The sequence below is a fragment of the Siniperca chuatsi genome, linkage group LG3 (genome assembly GCF_020085105.1).
Source record: "Siniperca chuatsi isolate FFG_IHB_CAS linkage group LG3, ASM2008510v1, whole genome shotgun sequence".
NCBI classification, from domain to species: domain Eukaryota; kingdom Metazoa; phylum Chordata; class Actinopteri; order Centrarchiformes; family Sinipercidae; genus Siniperca; species Siniperca chuatsi.
This window is the reverse complement of record NC_058044.1, coordinates 28,710,857-28,734,099: the sequence shown is the minus strand read 5'-3', so window position 1 is coordinate 28,734,099 and position 23,243 is coordinate 28,710,857. Positions and strand designations below refer to the sequence as shown.

The following is a 23,243-nucleotide window of genomic DNA, read 5'->3' as shown; positions in this document are numbered from 1 at the left end:
GTGATGGTTTAAATGTACAGACAGAAGACAACAAGACGCCACAAAGACAGCAACAGCAACAAAATAAGCATTCTCAAGACATAAGCCATGCAGAGCAACAGAAAAACATTAGTACAATAATACAGCAACAACACCCACTATTCGGTACATGCAGCCATGCAAGCAACACGAAGCAAGAAGACTACAAGTTCGAAAATGAAAAAAAGTGGAGTTAGAAAGAAGTGAGCTTACCAGACTGTAGCGCTCCTCATCTCTGCTTGAGGCTACCCGTATCTAGCATAACACACCCAAATCTCCGACCAAACTGTTGGCGGTGGAGTTGCATCGTGGGTAATGTAGGCACCAGGTGTTTTGACAAGAAAGAAGAATGTGTGGAATAAAAAAGACGAAATCTCTGCTTCTGCTCCGTCGTGAGTCTGAAAATGTTATAGCAGTGCAATGCTAAGTTGTTGGAGTGCTCTTTTAATTGCTTGTTTCAACATGATGCCTGACACCTGTTCACGAGTATAGGTGCATATTTGTGAAATTTTGTCATTAGCATAACTGACATTAACCAAATTGCTTTATGAAGCTACCTGATTTGCTTCATTCAGTGCGGAGTTTGAAGTCTGGTTGTCGATGTAGACAAAAACATAACATACTAGTGTAAGTCGTGTATTAGGGAACCCAAAAACATGGAAAAACTAGAGCTATCAAACGTTGCGCCATTATAGAGCCGTCCGTACCTTGCCAAAGAAAGAATGGTTTGACATGAAGTTACAGACCAAAAAATGTCTTTCTAATGTAAAGTGGTCCATGATTTAGATTGGAGGCGATCAAGAAGAGGTGATGACAGAATACATTCCACTATACTGTAGGCGATGTTACACTTGTCGGGTGCAACAGAGGATGTTCACCTGGACAGTGTGCTGCATAAAGAGAACACCTGTATGTGTCTGTGTCTGTGCTGTGTTACATTAATCCGTCTCCTTGACTTACCACCACCACAGTTTGTGTTGTTGCAGCCTGAATTCAAGGGACATGTCACTACACCAGGAATCAGTATTTTACAGACACCCATTTGAACCTGTGGAAAGCCACATGATTTCCAAATGATTCCACAGATTTTCAGTAGGATTCATAAAGTGCTGTAGTAATGTGTAAGGCCACCACGAGCCTCCATAACAACTTAAATGCTCCTTGTAGATTCTCCAAGTCTCTGAAACTCCAAAATCTCCCATGGGTGTTCAGTTGAGTCGGGTGACTGTGAAGGCCACAGCATCTTATTTGTATAATTTTCATACTCATCATTTATTCAGGTTTTTCTTTAATTTGTCACATCTTAGATTTGAAAATATCAAGGACTTTCATCTTGTTGTTTAGCAGGTATTGGCTGCTTGCTTACTGTCACTGTCCTGCTGAAACATGAATCATCCCACCAGAACAAGGCCTCTGTTATCCTGCAGCACAGTGTCTTCTCTAATGTTTATAATAAATAATAATAATAAAACTTTATTTATAGAGCACTTATCAAAACAAAGTGCTTTACAACAAGAGAAATAAAATACCACAGTGAATGATGAAATATAAAGAAATAAAACACATAAAATACACAAAAGCAATAAAATAAACAGACAGCTCAGGTAAAATCAGGATATGTTTTCAGATAAAAATGCATTTTGAAAAGAGACTTAAAAGAAGACACTGACTCAGACAACCTAATTTTTACGGGCAAGTTGTTCCAGAGCCTCAGGGCCCTGATGGCAAAAGCTCTGTCCCCCTTAGTTTTCATCCTGGACTCAGGAACAGACAGAAGACCCCTGCCCGAAGATCTCAAACTACGTGAAGGTTCTTAAGGGATTAAAAGGTCTAAAATATAGTCTGGGGCCAGGCCATGAAGAGCCTTAAAAGTAATCAATAAGATCTTAAAATCAATCCTAAATACAACAGGGAGCCAGTGTAAAGAGGCTAAGCATGATAATGATCGAACCTCTTGGTCCTGGTTAACAGCCGAGCAGCTGAGTTTTGTACAGTCTGCAGTCGTTTCAAAGTTAAAAGTTAAAAAGTTTGGCTTAGAGATGGGCCTAAATAACAATGGCCAGAACATAGTGACCAATATTATATAATATAATGAATAACTGGAGATTTCATATTTGGCTGATACCAATAGCTGACATCATCATGCACAAAATAACCAACCAAATGTGACCAGCAATCAATTCTAACCAGTGCTGTTAACACACCTACCCAATGTTGACACATTTTTAGGATAATAGCGACAGCAACAGCATGGGCAATATGCTCCGAGTTTGCCTGCCTTGGAGCTAAAGAATCTTTACTGTCACACTGTAGCGTTGTAGCACCAGTCCCTCATCATTACCATTGTATTATTGTCTGAAACTGTTTGCATGGTTTTTTGCATTGTGACTAGAATTTCAAAAAAGTCCTCAAAAAAAAAAAAAAAAAAGAAATCACAGCATCTCTAATTTGGCTGCATACATTGTTCCCTGTATTTTTACAAGTCTCCCAGGCCCTGCTGCTGAACAGGGCCACAGCATGGTGCTCACACCTCCCCGCTTCACAGCAGGAGCTCTTACTCAAGTGATGAGCACTGCCCGCTCTCTAACACAGCTCTGCCTCACAGCTGAGGAGTTCAACTTTCGTTTGATCTGATCACTGAATCTTTTGCTTCTTGCTACCCTGTAGCCGCTCTGTCGCACAGTCCTAATTGGTGAACTCACCGTTGATTGACAGTGTGTGTGTGTACCTGTCTGATGGGCTCTGGGACCCGGTACCGGCAGCAGGAGTGTGTGAGGCGTACAGCTGTGTCCACACTGATCTTGTGGCCAACGGACACATACACCGGCTTGGAGCTCTTGTCGGAGCTTCGCAATGCCTGGACGCAAAGAGAAAATTGTCTCTAGCAACTTTCCCACATTTCTCTCTCTCTGTGATTGTGATCGTCATGCACATTTTGTTGAGTTTGACTTTTAGCAGGGTGGTTGGTCTTTGAAGTCAGCAGCAACAAAACAAAACCACAACCTCTGTTAAAAGTATTTGTTTCTATTTTTTGTGCGTCTGTATTTTGCTGCACCTTTCCGAGCACTTTGCCTGAGGCGGCGGTGAGTGGGAAGCTGTCTCCTCCTTTCTGCAGAGCAGCTATCTGCGGAGGCAAAGAAACAAAAATCAAAGTAAAAAAAGATTTACAGCATGCCAATACAAATAGCAGCGAACTGAAAAACTATTAACCTGCTGTGGAGGCTCGACCTCTGTGTGACTTTCATGTCCATATATTCGGAGCTATGGTATGCTTCAAAACTTATACCAAGAATATTTACTATCTTCATATTGACATGTTTTCTTAAAAATACATCAGGAAATATTCCTACTGAAAACAAGAATAAAGTAAAAATGTTGACAACCTGATAAAATGTTGCACCAGGCAATGGTGTTAATGCGACTCTGCTACAATGCTACACATTGCATTACAATGCAAAAACAGCTCTGTGTGTTTTATCAAGGCGAGGCTTTAGGACACTATAAGAAAACGGTGCTTTTTTTCTACCACGCAAAATGTCATGTACTGACATCCTCTACTGTGGACCGGGTTAACCATTTTATTTTGAAGAAAGTTACTACCGGGTAGGTCAGAGGCATCATGCTGAGAATCAGCAGTTTTTCTCTCTGGCCAAACACTATGGCCGGTGATTTCAGAGATTAGCACAATCAGTGCAAGTGCCTGCTGTATAATTTGATAGGGATGAACAAAGTAACTTAAATTCATGATGATCGATAATAATTCATACACAAGGGGGTTTGTTAACGCTTTGGTTTTGTACATGAAAAATGTTGTTAAGGCTTTTCTGTCACCTGACAGAGCTCAAAATATAAAGTTTTATAATGCAACACAACTGTTGAATGTATTCCAAAAGCGCTGCGTATGACTAATGCAGAGATTTTGTCCTTTTTCTTTTACCAAAAACATATGTATTATTATTGAACCCAAACCCATAGCTTTACATTAAAATCAGTAGAGGGATAGAAATCAGTTGGACAACCCACGTGTTGTCCACCTCAGCCTGCTAGTGTTGCAGTATGTTCTCCCTACAGTGCAGCATTCCACTCACAAGCAAATAAAAATGCGAGTGACTCTGAGTTCCGACACCCGGATTGACAAAACAATGTTACACGGATTCGCTAAGCTCCGACTCCAACTCTTTCTCTGTAGCAAAGAACAGCTCTACAGTAGTAGAACAGCAGAATGAAGGCCACAGTTTCTGAAACAGACCGTCAGAAAATGTGACCCTGTACCTGGAACAAAAATACACAGCATCTAAATATTCTCAGAGACTAAGCCTTGCCCGAACCCATTTTAAAGACTGGATAATATTAATAACAACAAACACTTGTAAAAAGTAACATCCATGCAACAGCGCCCCCGATGGTCACACTTTACGGAGGTCACAGAATGGCCGTCGCTTTCACGCTAATTAACGTTAATTCTGTGACTGATTTGATGGCACGCCAAAATGAAACTTGACTGTTGTCGGGTTTGTGCGTCTATACTTGGCCAAAGATCTTTTATCGGCTCTGACTCGGTATCGGCAGAAACTCAATGTCTCAATATTATACTCAATGCCGGGATCGCGGTCAAAAAAACTTGATAGGGACATCCCTAAGGACAAGTTAAGGCATACTTTCTCAACCACTGGGCCGGGACCCATGAGTGGGCCGTGAGTGCCCAAAAGTGCAAAAGTGGTCCTGTCAGTCAACGGAGGTTACCGCAAACTTGCCTGTTCAAAATTACTCGTGATGTGAATAACTGTTCATAAAAAAATCCTACTCACACTTAAGATAAAATTCTTTTTAATCATTCGAAATGTAGTAGTTCGGTCCGTGTATCATCGGATAATCTGTACTTCATTTGTAATTAAAAATGAAAGATGTTTAAAAAATGTTGTTTTAGTATTTTGAACAGGCACATTTGTGGTAACGTTCTTTGACTGCCAGGACCTATATATAAGAAATTAGATTATTAGAATAGAGTAGATTATCCAAAATCATTTGTATTATTATTATTATTAAAATGTATGTTTTAAGGAACATCTGATGTAGAAGATAGGAAAGCACTGTATGGCCTTTTGTTAGCATGTAACCAGCTCTTTTTATAGCTGCCACTGAAATGCTATCAAGCTAATTAACTCATAAACCTTAAAAAACAACAACAACAGAGACTTGACCCTCTCGGGGTATTGTAACACTCCTCGAGGCTGAGAAAATCATGCCCGGTGCAATCTCGACCTTAGAGTCCATACTGGCCCCCTTTTAGTCTAGTGTTAGATCAGGCATACAAAGAAAAAATAACCCAACAATAAATCAGTCAAATCACACTTGATGACACTGACTGGCTACAAAATTAGACTAAACCTGAATACTTTGTATGATTAGTGGATGATGAACTCAAGGTTTTAAAAAGACCTTCATTTTTTCTATTGGAACTAAAGTTTTGGTCTCGCAGTCAAAGAGACGGTGCAAAGTCAGATGTAGTGATGTGGGCCGCTGCTGACAGGTGTGCTGTGGGTTATGGGCCAGAGCAATGAAGGGAGCTTAGCCTCCATGATGGATGGGGTGTCTGCTCTACTATGATTGATTACAGCAAGCAGCCAGCAGGGAGACAGCAGGGGCCGCACAGGGCCTCCGATCCCGGATGGGATGAGGCCAACAGTGTGTGTGTGTGTGTTTGTGTATGTGATAGAGAGAGAGGTTTGGCTCCTATGAAGCAAGCGCAGGACTGAAGCTAGAACAGCAGAAGTCAGAAAGACAGAGCAAGTCATCAATAACACACTAGTTTGAGTTACAGCCAGGCTATCAGTGAGAGAGAGAGAGAGATAAAGAGAGACAGAGAGAGAACAGAAAAAGAGATGAGATGGGAGAAAAGAAAGTGAGAGGGTGAAAGGGAGGAGAGGTAGGAGAGATACACTGGAGGTGAAGAGATAAATAGAGGGAGAAAGATAGGAGGGAAAGACAAATACAGAGGACGTTAGATCTGAAGGACGCTGAGCAGCAAGGAACTTCAACAAGGACATCATTTTCACAAAGTGTACCAGGGACAAAGAGGAAGAAAAAAAAAATTTCTCCTCTTTCATCCTTTTTGTTTTGTCTCAGACCCGGTGCAGATAAAAACACACTGCACTCCCCTCCGCTGCAAGCACAGACACATTACATTTATTACATCTTACATCATCTTAGCAAATCATCTGGTCCATTATTTATTTTGAAAAAAAAATATTATTTTTCATCCGAATTGTTTCAAGACTCAAGTGTCATCTTCCTGCACTGGAACAAACTTTTCTCAAACTACAGCTGAATTGTTTCTTGATTTAAAGGAATACTTCAACTTTTTGGGAAATACAGTTACTCTTTTTCTTCCGAGACTGAGATGAAAAGATCAATACCACTCTCACGCCTGTCGTTAATGCCGTATTCATGTCATTGTTTGGACTGTAATTAAAAGCAACCGAGTCTGAAAAATCGTTTGTGTCAGTCTGCAAGTTGGAATTCCGAGTCAAAGTCAAAATCTCCCGCTTGGTGAAAAGAACTACAGAAGTGTCAACAAAATGGTGGCAAAATGACTGCAAAGCTTCCATCGCTGGCAGAAATACAGAGCTAGAATCAAGATGTGGTTAGCTTAGCTTAGCATAAAGACAGGAAACAGGGAGAAACAGCTCGTCTGGCTCTGTCCAAAGCCAATCAACAAATCTAAAACTCACAAATTAGCATGTTGTAGCAAAGCATGCTTGTTTAATCCGTACACAGCCAGAAATGAAAAAATGACAATTTGAGGTCTTTCCTTAGTCTTTATGCTAAAGCTAGGCTAAACACGTCCTGACTCCAGCTCCGCACTTAACGCACAGTCATGAGAATGATATATATCGTCTCATCTCACTCTCAGAAAGAAACCATATTAGCATATTTCCTAAAATACAATTTTTTTTAAGAAGAGTCTTGAAGGTTGAATATGAGCCTAAATAATTTGTTAAGACAAATGAGATGCTGAATGATGAATTTATCTGTAGCATTTTAAATACAGAATAATCTCTCTAACCACTAGGTCATCGTGCCACAAATGTGTATGTGCACTATAGATGCACACAATACTTTTGCTTGAAAATGTTAGCTTTTGCTACATTAATACCATCAAGGATCTTTGCACCTGCGTCTGACATAACACACACACCTTTACTCTCGAGGCTTGCACATTTAATTACAGCAACTGAGAGAAAGTTCTCTCTCTAACCTTCAGAGACACTTCTCAGACTGCATATTGGTTTTTGGAAACTCTTTCTGACATTTAATTGAGTATGGCAGCATATTGCTTGTCAGTGGTATGCGGCGGTGTGGGTGTAGATCCGGTAATGGCAAATCTTGTTTCTCGACGGCTAATTTTCTGAAATTTGGTATGGAACCTGATATGGCTTGTGCTTCACGGATTACTTCACAGCTAATTTCCCACCAAGCACTCAAACGCCAAAGCTGGTGTTGGCGTCCCAATGCTGTGCGTGCCTGTGGACAAATTACACGGAGCCCCAGAGAGGGACAATTACATCAATATGGACGGGAAGGGAATACTAAAATTTCATGCACAGCGAATAATCCAAAGCTAATAGCTTGAGACCAAAGATGCAGCATGGGCGTGTAATGTCGACGGTACCTGTTACTTATAATGAACATGTCCAAGCCACTAGGATTTTGGCACAGAGATAGCATCAGTAGATATGTGAGACTGCATCCTCGGAGGTGACCATGTTCTGTGTAAACAAAGAGATCAGATTCCTCCCCACGGCAGAGACAAACCAACATTTTCTGACGCCAAAGCCACTAGCACTAATTGAGGGAGATGGATACACTCCTACAGAGAATTGAATCAGCATGTTACACTACTACATAAAGACCATTGGGGTTATAAGCAGAGAGTCTTATGCCTGCTAATTGAGTTAGCAGTGGATCGGATGGCTGCTAGTGCCATCCATGCCGCTTCCCTTTGAAACTTTTGAGGAGCGCTTGTCATCAGCATTACAGGAAATGCCCATCACTACTCTTCTACAGATCGGCATGATCTACAAAGAATTACATACTGATATTTTCCTCAGGGAACGCACTGAGGTCAGTTATTCTCACTGTCACCTCAGAGCACAAAAAAACAAAAACAGGATTGTAGCCCTTTCTATGAGGAGTTTCTTTATTCTGTCAGCTCCCCAAACACTGAAGATCCGACTTTAAACCATTTTCCAGAGGGATGACAGATGCATTAACAACATAGTGTGTGTAAATGTATCTGCAGTCCACATGTAAAAGTCATGCGAATGTACAAATCTAATCAGAAAATGAAAATATTTTTAATAGAAATCCTTAGCAGAAATGGACAGTGTGACAGTCTAAACTTCAGCTTCTCATAACGAAGCTCAAAGCAGCAGATGCCAGAATCTCTCTTTACCTCCAGATCCTGCTAAATCAGAAAAAAAATTCTATTTACTCTGCTTATCCTCTTATTTTATCTAGCCAGACGCCTGTTCATCAGGCAGATGAAACTTTAACTTGTTTTTATTCTTTCCTCAACAGGTCACCGAGGCTCTAGACTGAAACAAAGTGAACATTTGCATATTAATGAAATCCAGTTTTTTTCTGTCCCACAGGTATACTTTGACCAGTAGGTATTTGTTCCATCTTGATTTGTATTCAAAAAGCCGCATTAGCATTAGCTACACAAGGAGGCCTTGGGTTGCAATAAAAGTCACACTGTCAAAACAGCATACACACTAACACACACACATGCACGTACAAATATATGTGTAAGTGTGAGCTCACACGCACACACACACGCACACACACACACACACACACACACACGCACATTTAAAAGTAATTGAGGATTCCGTCCTTTGCTTCGTCCCTCTCTGACATTTCTTTGCTTTTTTTAGAATGCAGTGCGCAATAAGCACAACAGAAAAAAGTGGTTACACTTTGATAACTTAAATAATTCATCTATTGACTCTTGTCAAGGTTGGCAGCTCTTTTAGAGAAACAACATTTGTGCGTGGCAAGAAAGACGACAACATATGACGTAGCACATCAGCTTTTCATCATCTTTCTTTGCAGTGATGTGGTCTGGAAGCCGAGCCACAGAGTGACAAAGCTCTACAGCACAGAAGGGGAAAGAAAACAGATGTTCAGCTTTGTCAAGTGTGGAAAAAACCTGTGAGTTCAGGTCGGGATAAAAGCTAGTCTAAAAATCGAAGAGTCTCACCTGTGACTGGTGCGCTTCACTCTTGTACACGCCCTGCACCTGCAGCAGGTTCTTGGCCACGCCCACACACGGCAGCCCTGACAGCACTCCGAGGTGACACGCCAGGCCGAACTCTGCAGGGTCCAAACAGCGACAATGTCAAATCTAGACCGAAACAAAGCTCAGAGCAACTTGACCTGCTCTTGATACAATAGTATTGACTTGGTGTGAAACAATAAATTAATATTTTATAGTGTTGAGCCTTTTTTTTTAAGAGAGATACAAGACAGCTTGCAAAATGTATCCAACTGACCTACACAGTTTGCTGGGCTCACCTTGAACTCTTAAGTGTTTTTCTATAAGCTCAAGTGGATCTGAAACTAATTATCTGATTTAATGAGATCACATTACTGTACGTTCACTCTGAAAATGTTTGTCAGGTGTCTCCTGTGGGCAGATACATTTAAGGTAAGGCGTGCATTACTTCGTCTCTTACTCCCTCTCTGTCTTATTAAATTGCTCAAAGGAATAGTTTAAATAACATTTGGAGAAACTTACCAAGAGTGAGATGATGAAACTGACATCAATCTTATGTCTGTGCATTAAGTACAGAGCTGGAGTCGAGAGTGTTAGCCTAGCTTAGCACAGAGACTGGAAGCAAGGGGAGACAGCTAGCCTATTTCTGTCCAATGTTAAAAAATCCACCTACCAAAACCTCTAAAAGTGGCTAATTAACACATTGTATCTTGTTTGTTTAATCCATACATAAACATCAATGTAAAAATTGTGCAATTTGTGGTTTCAGGGGGAGTTACCTGTTGGCAGTCTTTTCTATATCTTTATGCTAAGCTAGGTCAACCAAGTCCTGACTCCAGCTCCATAATTAACACACAGACACACAATTTATATCAATCTTCTCATCTCACTCTCAGAAAAATGCAAATAAACATATTTCCCAAAATATTGAACTATTCCCTCCTGCATGACTGCTATCTACATCACTTTGCAGTTATTTATTCAAAAACGTAGGGTTGTTAACACAATGCGAACCCAACTTCTGCCATAAATGGCTCTGGGGATCTGATAGCAATAGACCTTTCTCACAGCAGAAAACGCACAGGTGTAAATATTCTTTTAATGATAGCTCAGTTCCAAGTGTCCTACTATGCCATTACGCATTCACGTCACATTGTTTAAATCGTAATTACGAGGAGCTGAGTGGGAAAAACCATTCACGATCAGACTCCGAGTTGGAGATAAAGGGGATTTCTGACACTGACGATATCTCTTCTTTGGTGAAATGAACTACTGACATGTCAACAAACTGTTGGCCGAATGGCTGCAAGTGCACCACCGCTGGCATTTACATCTAAATAAAATCCAATATTACCACTATACACTGTTTGTTTGCATCTGCATCAACCACCGTGGAAGAATCCATGAACACATGAATTAGGGGTGTTTTTCCTGTTCCTTTTCCTTGACATTCTGCCGACATTGTGTGAATGCAGCATAACATCTAAATGGAACGCAGTTGTTATTAATGTTATTAATTACACCTGTGCTTTTCTCACCATGAAATGTAAAAATGTTTAGGTCTATTGCAGTTTTAGGTCTGTCACTTAATGCATCCTGCTGTAAATCAAAAAGAACCCACCAATAGCGTGAAAACATTCCCTGGGTCAGTATAGACCAGGTTGACTTACCTCTGTAGTGGAAGAGACCATTCCCATCCACAAACACCACCTGTTGAGAGGTACATACATACATACACAACTGAAAATGGTTTACTAATTTAAATACTTAATTTCGTACAGAACAAAGCTAAAGCTGTTAACTGTTCATTTTTAAAACAGCTGTTCAGCATTTTTTCACGGAAACACTTTTCCAAGGTTGTACAGCATTTGACATGTAGGAAAATCAGAGGTATAATAAATAATGTTAATCATGGCTGCTCAGACATTTCAGTGAAGCAGAAGCATCCTTAATGTTATTAGTTCCACCTGGGCCTTTCCTGATATTATAAGTAAATAATGCCCAATTATTTCAGCTTATCTGTGACCCCAACTGCTACCACTGTCTGATACAATGTTAGACTTAGAGTATGAGATAGCAGGGTGTCTTTATCCTGAGTTTCAAAAGTTGAAGTTAGTAATAGACAAGATCCTCAAACTGATATTCTAACTCTTCCAGCTCCCCCACACCGATGAATTCTTGAAGCCAAAGGTGACTCTACAGGCATATTTCAGCACTGAATCGTAAGTCATCGGGAATAACTCACTTCAAATGTTGCAGATAAAGGGAGCAGTGACTGCATCTATCCAGGGCTAAATGTCAGTGGAAGTAAAACTGTGTGTGTGTGTGTGTGTGGTGGGTGAAAGTGTGTATGTGTGTGTTTCTGCACACCTGCGTGCATGGTGACAGAGAGACAGAGTGGGAGAAGGCGAGGGAGGTGTGTGGGCTGCGACAAACAGAAGTGAGTGGGTGAGGATGAATTAGAGGCGACTTTTTGAGAAAACAGTGAGAGAGGGAGAGCTTTTCCACAGATACTGCATTTCATTTAGTGTGGTTAATGAAGGAAGCTAAGGTTTACACCATTTAAACAAGCCCAATAATGTCAGTAAGTTGTCCATCTTGTGAGGTATGTCAGTAGTCTATAACTCATTTCAACTCAAGTCCAAAATTTCCACTCACTCATCTCTTCAGTTCATCCCGGATTCCTCAAAAATGAATGACTAAAATGCCCAGCCTCATCTGTACTTTAAGATTAAGGCTTGCATTGCTAACATAGCCAAAATGCTAAAGTTAGCATGTAATGTTAGCATGCTTACAGTTGGTATGTTAGAATGGTATAACTAATACTAATACTGATTGTAATGTGTAAGCATGTTAGCATGCTGGCTTTGGCATTATGATCAAAGCACAACTGAGCCTGGGTCCACCCGAGGCTAACGAAGTACAACTAAACCGATTTAAGGTGAGCAGGTCTGAAAACAGAGCCTGACAAGCTCAGACTGAGATGTCTTATTATGGCCACTGTCTTGGTGGCGCGCTTAATAGTTCAACAATGTGGGAAATAGCTTAGCATAAAGACTAGAGGCAAGGGGTAACTGCTAACTTAGCTCTGTCCAAAGTGGATGAAATATGCCTAACAACACTACTAAAGCTGACTAAGTAATTTGTATCTTGTTCATGTAACCCTTACAAAAAACAAACATTAAACACTAAACATTGTTTAGTCATTTTCCTTTATTAGTTTATCCCTTTGCCCAGTACTTCTGTGCAGCTTCTCCGGCTATAGCGAAGGTTGCCAGATAAAGTTGGTAAGCACAAATCATTTCGTTTTTATGTTTCTGTTTGTGTACATATTAAACAACTGATATATAAAGTGTAAATTAGTGAGCTTAAGAGGCATATTTATTTTACTTTGGAGCCAGGCTAGCTCCCCCTGCCTGCCGGGCAGTCTTTATGCTAGGCTAGGCTAACCACTTGCTCACTCCAGCTCTGTGCTCCGAGACATGAGAGCGGTATTGATCTTCTAATCTCACTCTCGGAAAGAAGGCTAATAAGCGCACTTCCCAAAACGTTGAACTATTTGAAGTTAAGCCAAATGTGAATCCAAATTACATGTGTAATGAGCATTCCTGTCACTGCTATTGTGGAAGCAGACTTTCAGACGCTGGTTTAATGCTAGCAAAACGAAAGAATCAAAAATTAAGGTTCAACACGCTCCCCGTGACAAGTGTGATACAGAGGACCCAAGTCACTTCTAACACTTCAAAATGTTTACAGTTATATTTTTACAGTTATACCAAGTGCCTGAAGTCATTAGAGGTACTCTATATCACTATATCACACCGGTCATTTGTTATCCCAATTGATGAACCACATGTGAAACTACAATTATGACAAGAAGTCCTTAAACAGGTTGAAGACATCATTTCTTATGAACTATTGAATTTGACCCCATTAATGTGTGTGTGTGTGCAGAAGCTGACCTGAGGTAGAAGTTGAGGCTGGTTCCTCTCCAGCCGCTGCAGAGCCTCCAGGAGGAAGGGGGTTTCTCTGAAGGCCAGGAAGCCAGCGATGTAGGGGGCTGTCAGGGTCACCATCTGACTGTCCTCATACAGCATCTGGTAAAAGGGGATGGGACAGAAACACTGGTTAATATTTTATGACCTTTTTTTTCTGGCCAACACTGATCCCCTACCTGCTCACTCATTGTGATTCACACTTAATGACAGCCCTGGGTCTGGATACATACATCTGTAGTCCTGAACGGAGCTCAGGGTTCAGGTGCTTTGGACAAATGCGTCCACCCCGGTGTAAATGTAATGGTGAGTCCACAGACACACACACAAACTGTGCAAGCTAATCACTAACATCCCCCATCTGGCCCAAAATGAAACATCTGTTACTGATTGTTGATTTAGGGATGTGAACATATTCTGAACATCAGACGAGTTATTCTACTCAAGTTAGCTGCTGTGTTCAGAAGTGGACACTGTTAAATTAAGGTTACGTCTTGTGTTGCACCTTTGCATGCTGAATGAGCTACTAAACAAACAATCCACTGGGAAACAAATTCCACTGCTAACATCAGTTTGCACTGCTAACATCAGTTTGCACTGCTAACATCAGTTTGCACTGCTAACATCAGTTTGCACTGCTAACATCAGTTTGCACTGCTAACATCAGTTTGCACTGCTAACATCAGTTTGCACTGCTAACATCAGTTTGCAGGCTCACCCATCAGAGGCTTCGGGCTTTGGGGCTATTGTGAGTTCAGTTAGACTTTAATAGATGAGGGTTGAATTCAAAGACACTAAACCATGGTGGGTGATTTATATAAAGTACTAAAACAAAAATCCTACTGCAATTTTTTAAGCTTATAATCAGACTGTTAAACTGATAGGACGGTCCGGTGGTTTTGCGAGGTAAAGTCTTCTAACTGAAACCAGTTTAAAGAGAGCAAATATCAACATAATCCATGTAAGGTTGTAAATATAATCAAAATGTCGTACTATTCCTAGTACAAGTCAACTTCTGAACTATATTCAGATATAAGACAAAGTCATTGTTTTGCAAATCACAAATAAGTCCCAAGTCTTCGCTATGAAGCCGCGAGTCAAGTGCAAGCGCTTCGAATCCTAAAGAAGTCATTATGTGCCCATCAACAAATTTATGGCCATTTGAAATATTTAAACAATAACTTTATTTAGAAATTTAGAATGGCAAATCTGGTTCAGTTTCAGTTAGTGTGGTAAATTAAGAGAAATTATATATGCTTTCCGAAATGTGTATTTATTACTTTCAAATAAACTTTAGAACATTTAAAAGCAAAATGATCACGTATGCCGTTGTATGTTATTCCTGTGACACAATTCCAATCATTTGTAATTTCTGAGCTGAACCTTGTTGCTGTCTGTTTTTCGACCATATTATAGTCTTAATATCCAAACGTGGTAATCTCAGGTATTATCTGTTTGTCTGCTTGTCTGCAGTGCCAAACGCGACATGCCCTCCTACTTGCACAATGTGATTGGCTGCTGTCAGATTGGTTCAAACTATATCTGTTGTCAGGAAAATGAAGAGTTGATCAGTTGCACACTTCAAGTCAAAAATCCAAGTGAAGTTCTGAGTCATTGGAGTAAAAGTCTAAATTGCAAGTAAAGTCTAAAATTGATGCCTGGAGTCTGACTCAAGTCCCTGTAACATGACAGCAGTACTGTGAGTCAGTATGTGAAGGTACATGCATTTTGTACAAGTTCATTTAGATGTTGACAAGAGTAAACAGATAGCTTTTTTCTACATAAGAAACCCAATTTATCATAAAGCTGTCCTGAAATTCACATTAATGTTTTTTCCAGTTAGTACACACTGACAGTATTCGTGTACGTCTCTACCTCTCTACCTTAACACAACACCACCACAGGTAAACTTATGTGCGTCGGCCGGGTTCAGGAGGCCAGACGCCATGGCGCTCTGGTGCTCAAGCTGTTACAACTCTTCGACCAGTCTGAAAATCTTTTTCTGCTCACACACAACGTGAGGATGTGCCAAGGGGCATCGCGCTGTAACATCAGATACTACAGCGGTGGCTACAAATAAAACACACAAAAGCTCTTGTTTATGCACGGAATCAAGCCCGTGACACCTCGCCACAAGGATGTTTTCTGAATCAGAAATGTCATTTCAGGATATGTCAATGTCGTATTTTTGACTGCTGTGACCTTTATCCCCCTCTGGTGATAAAACATCGCTGATTGTTATGTGGGAAAGTATAATTGCAAAGAATTTCAACAACTAGGGTTGTTCATAATGAAAGGATATTCATTCAAATTTACAGTTTAAAAAGTGTGTTGAGCTCCTGTTTGGGACTAGTTTATTTAAATGCTAATTATTTTGCCTTTTTTCTGTTAAACTCTACAGCAGTGGGCACACTGTGCATCATGTTACCAGTATTACTTTGTGTCACAAATGGCCTTAGGTGGCAGTGTTAGAGTAAATTGAAAGCAAGCAGGGAACATAATCCCATTATTGGACAGCATTTCTGAACAACATTTCATTAGCCTCATTGGGTCCATGTATCAACAACGTACAGTGACAAATGTCATTAATTATAATGGTTATATAATGAGAAGGTGCCAGCAGCCCATGTTAATGCACAGATAAATAGCAGGAAAGAAATGAAGTGAATAAATGAAGTGAAAATTGGGACTGCCAAGGTCACTTAAACAACAGCCGGTTTAACAAGACTCGATCTTGAGCTGCATTGTATATTAAACCTCGGCTCTCCTGTGTATTAATATTGCTCTTTATGCTTGGCAAGTCTGCTTTTAGTGCTTAGGTTGACTTGAAAAATTTAGCTGGATGAGATTTAACATCCACCACTTTTTTGGTAAAGAATATTCAAATTCATCACACTTACGCGAGGAGGCACAAGTTTAGTGATTAGAAGGCCAGAATCAATAACATTCAAAGGCTCCTTTGAGTTTGGATGTTGTTGGAAGTTCAGCCTTGTTCTGCTGCCCCCAAGTGGACAAAAAACAACAATGTATGCAGGTTTAAATATGGGTTAAAATACAAGTTATTATAAGCTAATGCGCAAATGACCCAAAAATACAAAAATTAAGTGATTCTTGTATTTTTCGGTCATTTGAACACTTGTTTAACAAAAAAATCTTAACTCTTATTGAGTGAGTGGACCCTGAGTTAAGATATTTGTTTGTCAAACTTTTGTTTCCAAAGTCAGGAATTAACTTTCATGTTGGATTTTCTTCCAGTCATCTTACAGTTTGCCTCTAGTAAAATGTCATGAATACGTGCAGGTCAAGTATGTATTTATTTGTTTATACTGCACTGTAAATATGTAATGTATGGTACATCTGGCCAATCCAGTTCTGCAAATAAGAAAGTGAAGTGTTCCATTTTCAGCTTCTCGTTTAAAAGAACGACAGCACATGTACATTTACTGTCCTCCTCACGTGACTATTTACATCACCTGTTTCCCCTCGCTGTTCTTTTTTCTCTTCTCTGCCCACCAAAAACAGCCACGCACCCTCTGCTGTCACTAACCCCCCCTTGTGGACTGATCATAGTGTTGCTATTTGGAGCCCGGATCCCTCTAGCGCTACTTTTAAAATTCCTGTGGTAATTTCGCATAGGTCCTTAATACGAAACAGACACAGCCGACACAGCAATAATAATAACTTAATAAAGATCTGGGCCAGAACCCTATCTCCAGTCCCAACCTCAAATCTGAACCAGCACAGACATTTTAAGATGGCTCTTCTCAGTGTAAGATCCCTCTCTAACAAAACGTTTAATTTAAAATGATTGTATCTCTTCTCCTGATTTAGATTTCAAGTTCTTAACAGAATCCTGGCTACATCCTGGTGATCACAGTCAGCTGGCTGAATTGTGCCCTCCACATTATGACTGCTTTAGCCGCCCTAGGGTTTGTGGTCGAGGTGGGGGCCTTGTTACTGTCTATAGGAAGCATTTAAAGTGTAACCTCATAGCTTGCAATGATTTTTCCTCCTTTGAAGTGCTCATGTTTAAACTTGGCCCCCCCCGGTCATATTTGCTATTATTTATCGCCCCTAAACCAGCTGGCTCCTTCTTGTTGGAACTCCCTGAGTTTGTATCCAGTCTTGTTTTAAATTATGATAGAATTCTTCTTTGTGGTGATTTTAATATTCATGTTGATGACTCCTCTAATGCCCTTGCTGCTGATTTTTTAAATATCACTAACTCTTTTAACTTTCAACAATATGTGTCTGGCCAAACTCATTCCCGTGGCCACACCTTAGACCTAGTCTTTACTTTGGGCCTGAAAACTCCATCTGTGGAAATCAGGGGCATGTTTGTATCTGATCACCTATGTAACTGTGAATTACAGGCTGCTAGTACATTCTTATCCCGCCCTAAGTACACACGCATCCTTAATGATCATAGTGCCTCAAAATTCTGTACACTGTTAAATTCTTCTGGCAATGTGACCAAACTCAAAGACTAGAAAAAAGCCATGGTTAAATAATAGTATTCGAAGCTGTAAAAGGAAATGCAGAAGAGCAAAATGCAGATGGAAGAAATCAGGTCCCCAGGTCCACTTTGTGGTTATGAAAGAGTTATTACTCCTTTATAATAGGATGGTGAAGGATGCAAGTACATGTAATTTATCTGCACTTATTTACAACCTCAGATTCCTATTTAAGACTGTGGATCAGTTAGTTACCCCAGCCTCTCCTTGTGCCCTTGCTGAATGTGATGCTGTTGGGAAATGTTTCTTTTGCACTTTGCTGGAAAGGTGGAGTTAATAAGATCTGATATCACCCCCAATCCTGCCTTTTTAGATGTGGATCACCTGCTCAGGGATTCTTTGAGCAATTTTCAGCCTTTTATTTCTAAGATTCTCGAAAAACTTGCATCTAAGCAACTTCCTGCTGCTGTGGAAAACAATAATACCTTTGAAAAGTTCCATTGTGGCTTTCGTCAGCACCACAGCACTGAAACAGCCCATCTCAAAGTCACTAATGACCTTTTAATGAATGCAGACACAGGCATGTGCTCAAATCTTGTGCTGCTGGACTTAAGTGCTGCCTTTGATACAATTGATCATGGCATTCTTTTAAATAGACTGAGGCACTGGGTGGGCATATCTGGCACTGCACTAGACTGGTTCTCATCTTATCTGTCCAATAGGAAATTCTGTATCAGCATTAATAACTTCATGTCATCCTTTTCCCATATCAAGTACGGTGTGCCTCAAGGTTCAATTCTGGGACCAATACTGTTCTCCTTATACATGCTTCCCTTGGGTGATGTCATCTGCAGACATGGTATTTATTTTCATTGTTATGCGGATGACACTAAGTTGTACCTCCCTGTCAAGCCCACTGACCTTAGTACACTGAGTTCTCTGCAGGACTGCCTGTCTGACATAAAAAATTGGATGTCGATAAATTTTCTTCAGCTCAACTCAAATAATACAGAAATCCTTGTTATTGGGCCCCAACACATCACTAAACAAATACTGCCATCTACTGGTAACCTGTCACAACATATCAAGCCTGTTGCAAGAAATCTTGGTGTCCTGTTTGATAGCAATTTATGTTTTGAGCAACATATCACTAAGCTTGTCCAATCATGTTTTTATCACCTCAGAAACATTTCAAAAATACGATCTATTTTAAATCTTAGTGATGCAGAAACTGTTGTGCATGCTTTTATCTCCTCACGCCTCGATTATTGTAACAGCCTGTTCACTTGTCTTAATCAAAAAACTTTGACACAACTGCAGACTGTACAGAACTCAGCTGCTTGGCTGTTAACGAGGACCAAGAGGTACGACCACATCACACCTGCTTAGCCTTTTTACATTGGCTCCCTGTTGGTTTTAGGATTGATTTTAAGATCTTGTTGATTACTTTTAAGGCTCTTCATGGCCTGGCCCCTTAGACCTTATAATCCCTTATGAACCTTCACGTAGTTTGAGATCTTCAGGCAGGGGTCTTCTGTCTGTTCCTGAGTCCAGGATGAAAACTAAGGGGGACAGAGCTTTTGCCATCAGGGCCCCAAGGCTCTGGAACAACTTGGCCGAAGAAATTAGGTTGTCTGAGTCAGTGTCTTCGTTTAAGTCTCTTCTCAAAACACATTTTTATCAGAAACCATATCCTGATTTTACCTGAGCTGTCTGTTTATTTTATTGCTTTTGTGTATTTTATTTCTTTATATTTCATCATTCACAGTGGTATTTTATTTCTCTTGTTGTGAAGCACTTTGTACTTTGTTTTGATAAGTGCTCTATAAATAAAGTTTTATTATTATTACTGTTGTTTTCTATGCATCTAGTCAATCTGGTCCCAGTACTATCTAGTTATAAGAACAGAAAAAGAGTAACTGACTCTATACAGAACAAGCAATATGCCAGAGTTTAAGGTTGTATGCCAATTCAAGTAATGAAGTTGATATGGACCTGAAGTAACAACCTGAAAAGAAAACAGGAGGAAGCAACAGCTCTGAAAAAAAACAAAAATAGCTGCTCCCTGGTACTTGAGAGTACTGCTGGACATTGCTTTCTAAAAATCCCCTGATAATATCCTATCAAACAGCAAGTGGAAATAGACACAGGACATCAAAAACCAATAGTTTTAGGAGTCATATATGCAGGATATTCATAAAGCTATAAGCAAACACAAATTAAATAGTATCTGTTTTGGTTCATGATTAGAGGGTCATAGTCAGAAAGAGAAAAAAATCACTTCATTAGCTGCAAAAACTAACCACACAGCCTTGGTGAAAGCATGAGTAATTTGCTGAAGTGTGTCCACAGTCTTCCTCATGCAGCCAGCTTTCAGGAGTCAAAAACAAGCAGTGAATTTAAAGTGATGAAGTCGCAGCAGGAAACAACTTATACATAATATATTGACAGTATTTTACATCATGATGTATTGTAATATTTCCACTATATGTGTTGATTATATTCTGTGATCTTCTTTCTTGTCTCTATTGTGAAGATTTCTGACAAATGCGTGCTCCTGTTATGTAAGTGGCGGGGGACTGTGCCCAGACTTAACAAATGTCAATACTGCTGCTGTTCCCACCTGTCACCACTAGAGGTCGACAAAGCTCATAGATTCCTTAAGTCATCTGTAATCACTGGGTGTGGTGAGGGGATAGCTCACCTCCAGGTCGGGGTAGCTGAGTACCACGAGATGGGCGCAGGCGTTGACGTCGTCCCCTTTGATGAAGGAGAGGTCCACTCCTCCGACTCTCTCCAGGCCCGAGAAGTCTGGACTCCTCTGCCAGTCCTCGGTGTCCTCATCCACCACCTGCTGTCTGAGACGAGCCTGCTCACTGCACAGACGACAGATTACGGAGTCTAACAGTGCAATCACAGGACACAAACAGGGACAAAAACTGACACGAGGAATACTTCATGCCAGAACAAAACACCTATTCAAAATGTGCAATCTGTAATCCAAATGTAAACAAAGGGGTTGCCCCCACCAAAACAAACTAAAACTAAACACAAGATTGGCAACTGCAATCACTCTCATGGTGACTGACATGTATTTCATTATATGGACTTCACAAAGTTTTCAATGTTTTATAGTACTGAAGCTTTGTTTACATTAGTAATATTTAAAAAAGTAAAAGTCATTAAAAACAACAGTATTTTCAATTATGAGTAGCTGAGAAACACCTTTTAGTTTACATTCTACAATACTACACAAGTTGGGTGTAACAGGTTTACAGTAGTTATATCTGGGTTGAGACAACCTGTGGCCTGCGCTTCAACCCAAGCTTTGCATGTCAACACACACTGTCCTCAGATGGACTTTTACAGCTCCACAACACACTTGCATGCACACACACACACACACACACACACAGGCACACAGACATCTGAGCTGGAGATGTAAGGCAGCATAAGGACATTATATAGAATCACGGTGTCATCACTGGCCTTGTCATTACAAACTCACAAATCGATGGCAGCTGAGGACTGGTGGCACAAGTCCAGAGCTGCTGGCAGAGTTGGAACAACACAGGGACACAGACAAGTGTAGCAACATCTGTCAGCACATTATGGAGCACTTCATTTGTTTTTACCAAGCTCCTACTTCAGGTTAGCAGTGATAGCTACACTGTGGAGATAAGTCCCAGCAATATCAATTGTACTGTATGTAGTGTACTGTATATAGTTGAGTTATGTAAGAACAGCACTCTGACCTCTCCCACTGCTTGACCAAATCTTCTGCAGGAGGAGCGAACATCTGTACCGGCCTGGACACACTCAGCTGCAGAAGGACTTTTAATAAGGAAAATCAACTGACAGAAGCAACGTGAACAGCAGCGACAGTGTTGTCCCCGTTTTGCTTCCGTGTTCTGACGTCACTGCGAGGGCGGAGCCTGCGTCTGGCGCTACAGTGTGGTGTTGTGTGGGTAAATCCTGCCATCTAGTGGCCTAAAGGGCTCGTTACACTGATAGAAAAATGTCACTTCATGCAACATTTTGTTGTACTGACACTGCAGCTCGATGCACCCCTGTTAAAAAAGCTCTGTATTTTTAAAATACAACAACTTAAAATAACTAAAGTCATTACTTTAGTTATTAGTTATTACATCTTATTAGTTATAAGATTTTTTTCTTGTCATATCAAGCTACATATGTGTGTTGTATTCTCTGTTTAATGGACTGGGCAGCTGAAATTGACTGTGATAACACCAGGACAGGACAACTAAAATAGCTTCTGTTACTCACTAGATCTGGGACAAGCCTGTCACAGCTTCACATCATGAAGAGAACAGAGGTTGAGAGAAATGAGACTGACTGGTCTGATACCAACATGTCCAGTGATGACAGCAATTTTAAGGAGGAGAGAAAGTCCCACTAAGACTCCAAAAAGTGGACTGATATGTGATAAAAAGAACAAAGTGACAGTTATAGATGTATAGATGACACAGTGACCACAAAAGTACACAGACCCAGAATTACTCTGTTTCTAAAGGTAAGACATAGACAGGAACAGATAGGACAATGTGATGTTTCTGCCTAATGGCCAAGGTGCATACCACATAACCACAATGTCCTCAGTTCAACTCCAGCCCAGGACATGTCATACCCCTCTCTTTCACCTCATTTCCTGCTTATCTTTACACTATCAAATGATGGCTAAAATGGTGAAAAATGAAATATAGTCCTATGAAATATAGTGTAACTCAGGTCTCTCTTCTTTTTATTTCACCTCTTGGCCAAGTTATATGAAGTCATGGAATTCATTTCTACTGCCACGCACGTGATACTCAGCCATATGTGCCTGTAAAGGCAGATAATCACACCTGTATGAGGAAATTAGAACCTGACTGCTGTGAAGAAAATGGATGTTGCATAACTTCCTGCCTAAATTCTGAAAAAACTGAGATGGTGGGTCACTGGCACCGCAACCACAGACATCAATTTAATCAGATAACAGTATTTCTTCACACCCAAGAATCTTGGTGTTACTTTTGATCCTTCTCTATCTTTTGATCTACACCTTAACAGCACTGCTTTTCCCCCTACATACAGTAACACTGACTTGACCTCACCCACAGCAGAACTGGCAGTACTGATGGAAGACAATTCAGACTGAAAAACAGCAATTTGCAATGAGGAGAATCAGGTCAGTGGGGACAGATTATCTTTTTTGATCATTATCGAAGTCAGTGATGCAGCAAACTCGAAACCCATTTTTATGATTCTCATTCATTAACAAGTCATTAAAAAGTGAATGCAGCAGCATAGTGATTACAAAATGTAGAGAGACATTAACACAATGTTCAGCTATTTAAATCTCTACACAATGTGGACAATTAAACAGATACAAAAATTCTTCTATCAAATTCATAGTCTCGGTTAATTAAAAGTTAACTATGTGGGTTCATATCCCTTCATTCATCACATAAGCAAAAGCAGCAAAGACACACGTAA

The 23,243-nt window shown here is 40.3% G+C and overlaps 1 protein-coding gene across 4 annotated transcripts in view; it reads right to left on the bottom strand.

Moving 5' to 3' along the window:
• LOC122872722 (endonuclease V-like) overlaps window positions 1-21,678 on the bottom strand; it is a 53,466-nt gene extending 31,788 nt beyond the window's left edge. For 2 of the 4 annotated variants that reach the window (XM_044188768.1, XM_044188761.1), the window contains exons 1-7: window positions 21,503-21,673; window positions 20,452-20,623; window positions 13,261-13,395; window positions 10,969-11,008; window positions 9,284-9,396; window positions 3,074-3,142; window positions 2,747-2,875 (exon numbers count right to left, since the gene is read on the bottom strand). In XM_044188768.1, coding sequence (XP_044044703.1) covers window positions 2,747-2,875; window positions 3,074-3,142; window positions 9,284-9,396; window positions 10,969-11,008; window positions 13,261-13,395; window positions 20,452-20,623; window positions 21,503-21,546 — 702 coding nt within the window. In that variant the 5' untranslated portion in view covers window positions 21,547-21,673. Of the gene's footprint in view, window positions 1-2,746; window positions 2,876-3,073; window positions 3,143-9,283; window positions 9,397-10,968; window positions 11,009-13,260; window positions 13,396-20,451; window positions 20,624-21,502 lie in introns of all 4 variants that reach the window. The other 2 variants (XM_044188777.1, XM_044188757.1) reach the window with 2 other exon arrangements.
• Window positions 21,679-23,243: the final 1,565 nt, after the last annotated feature.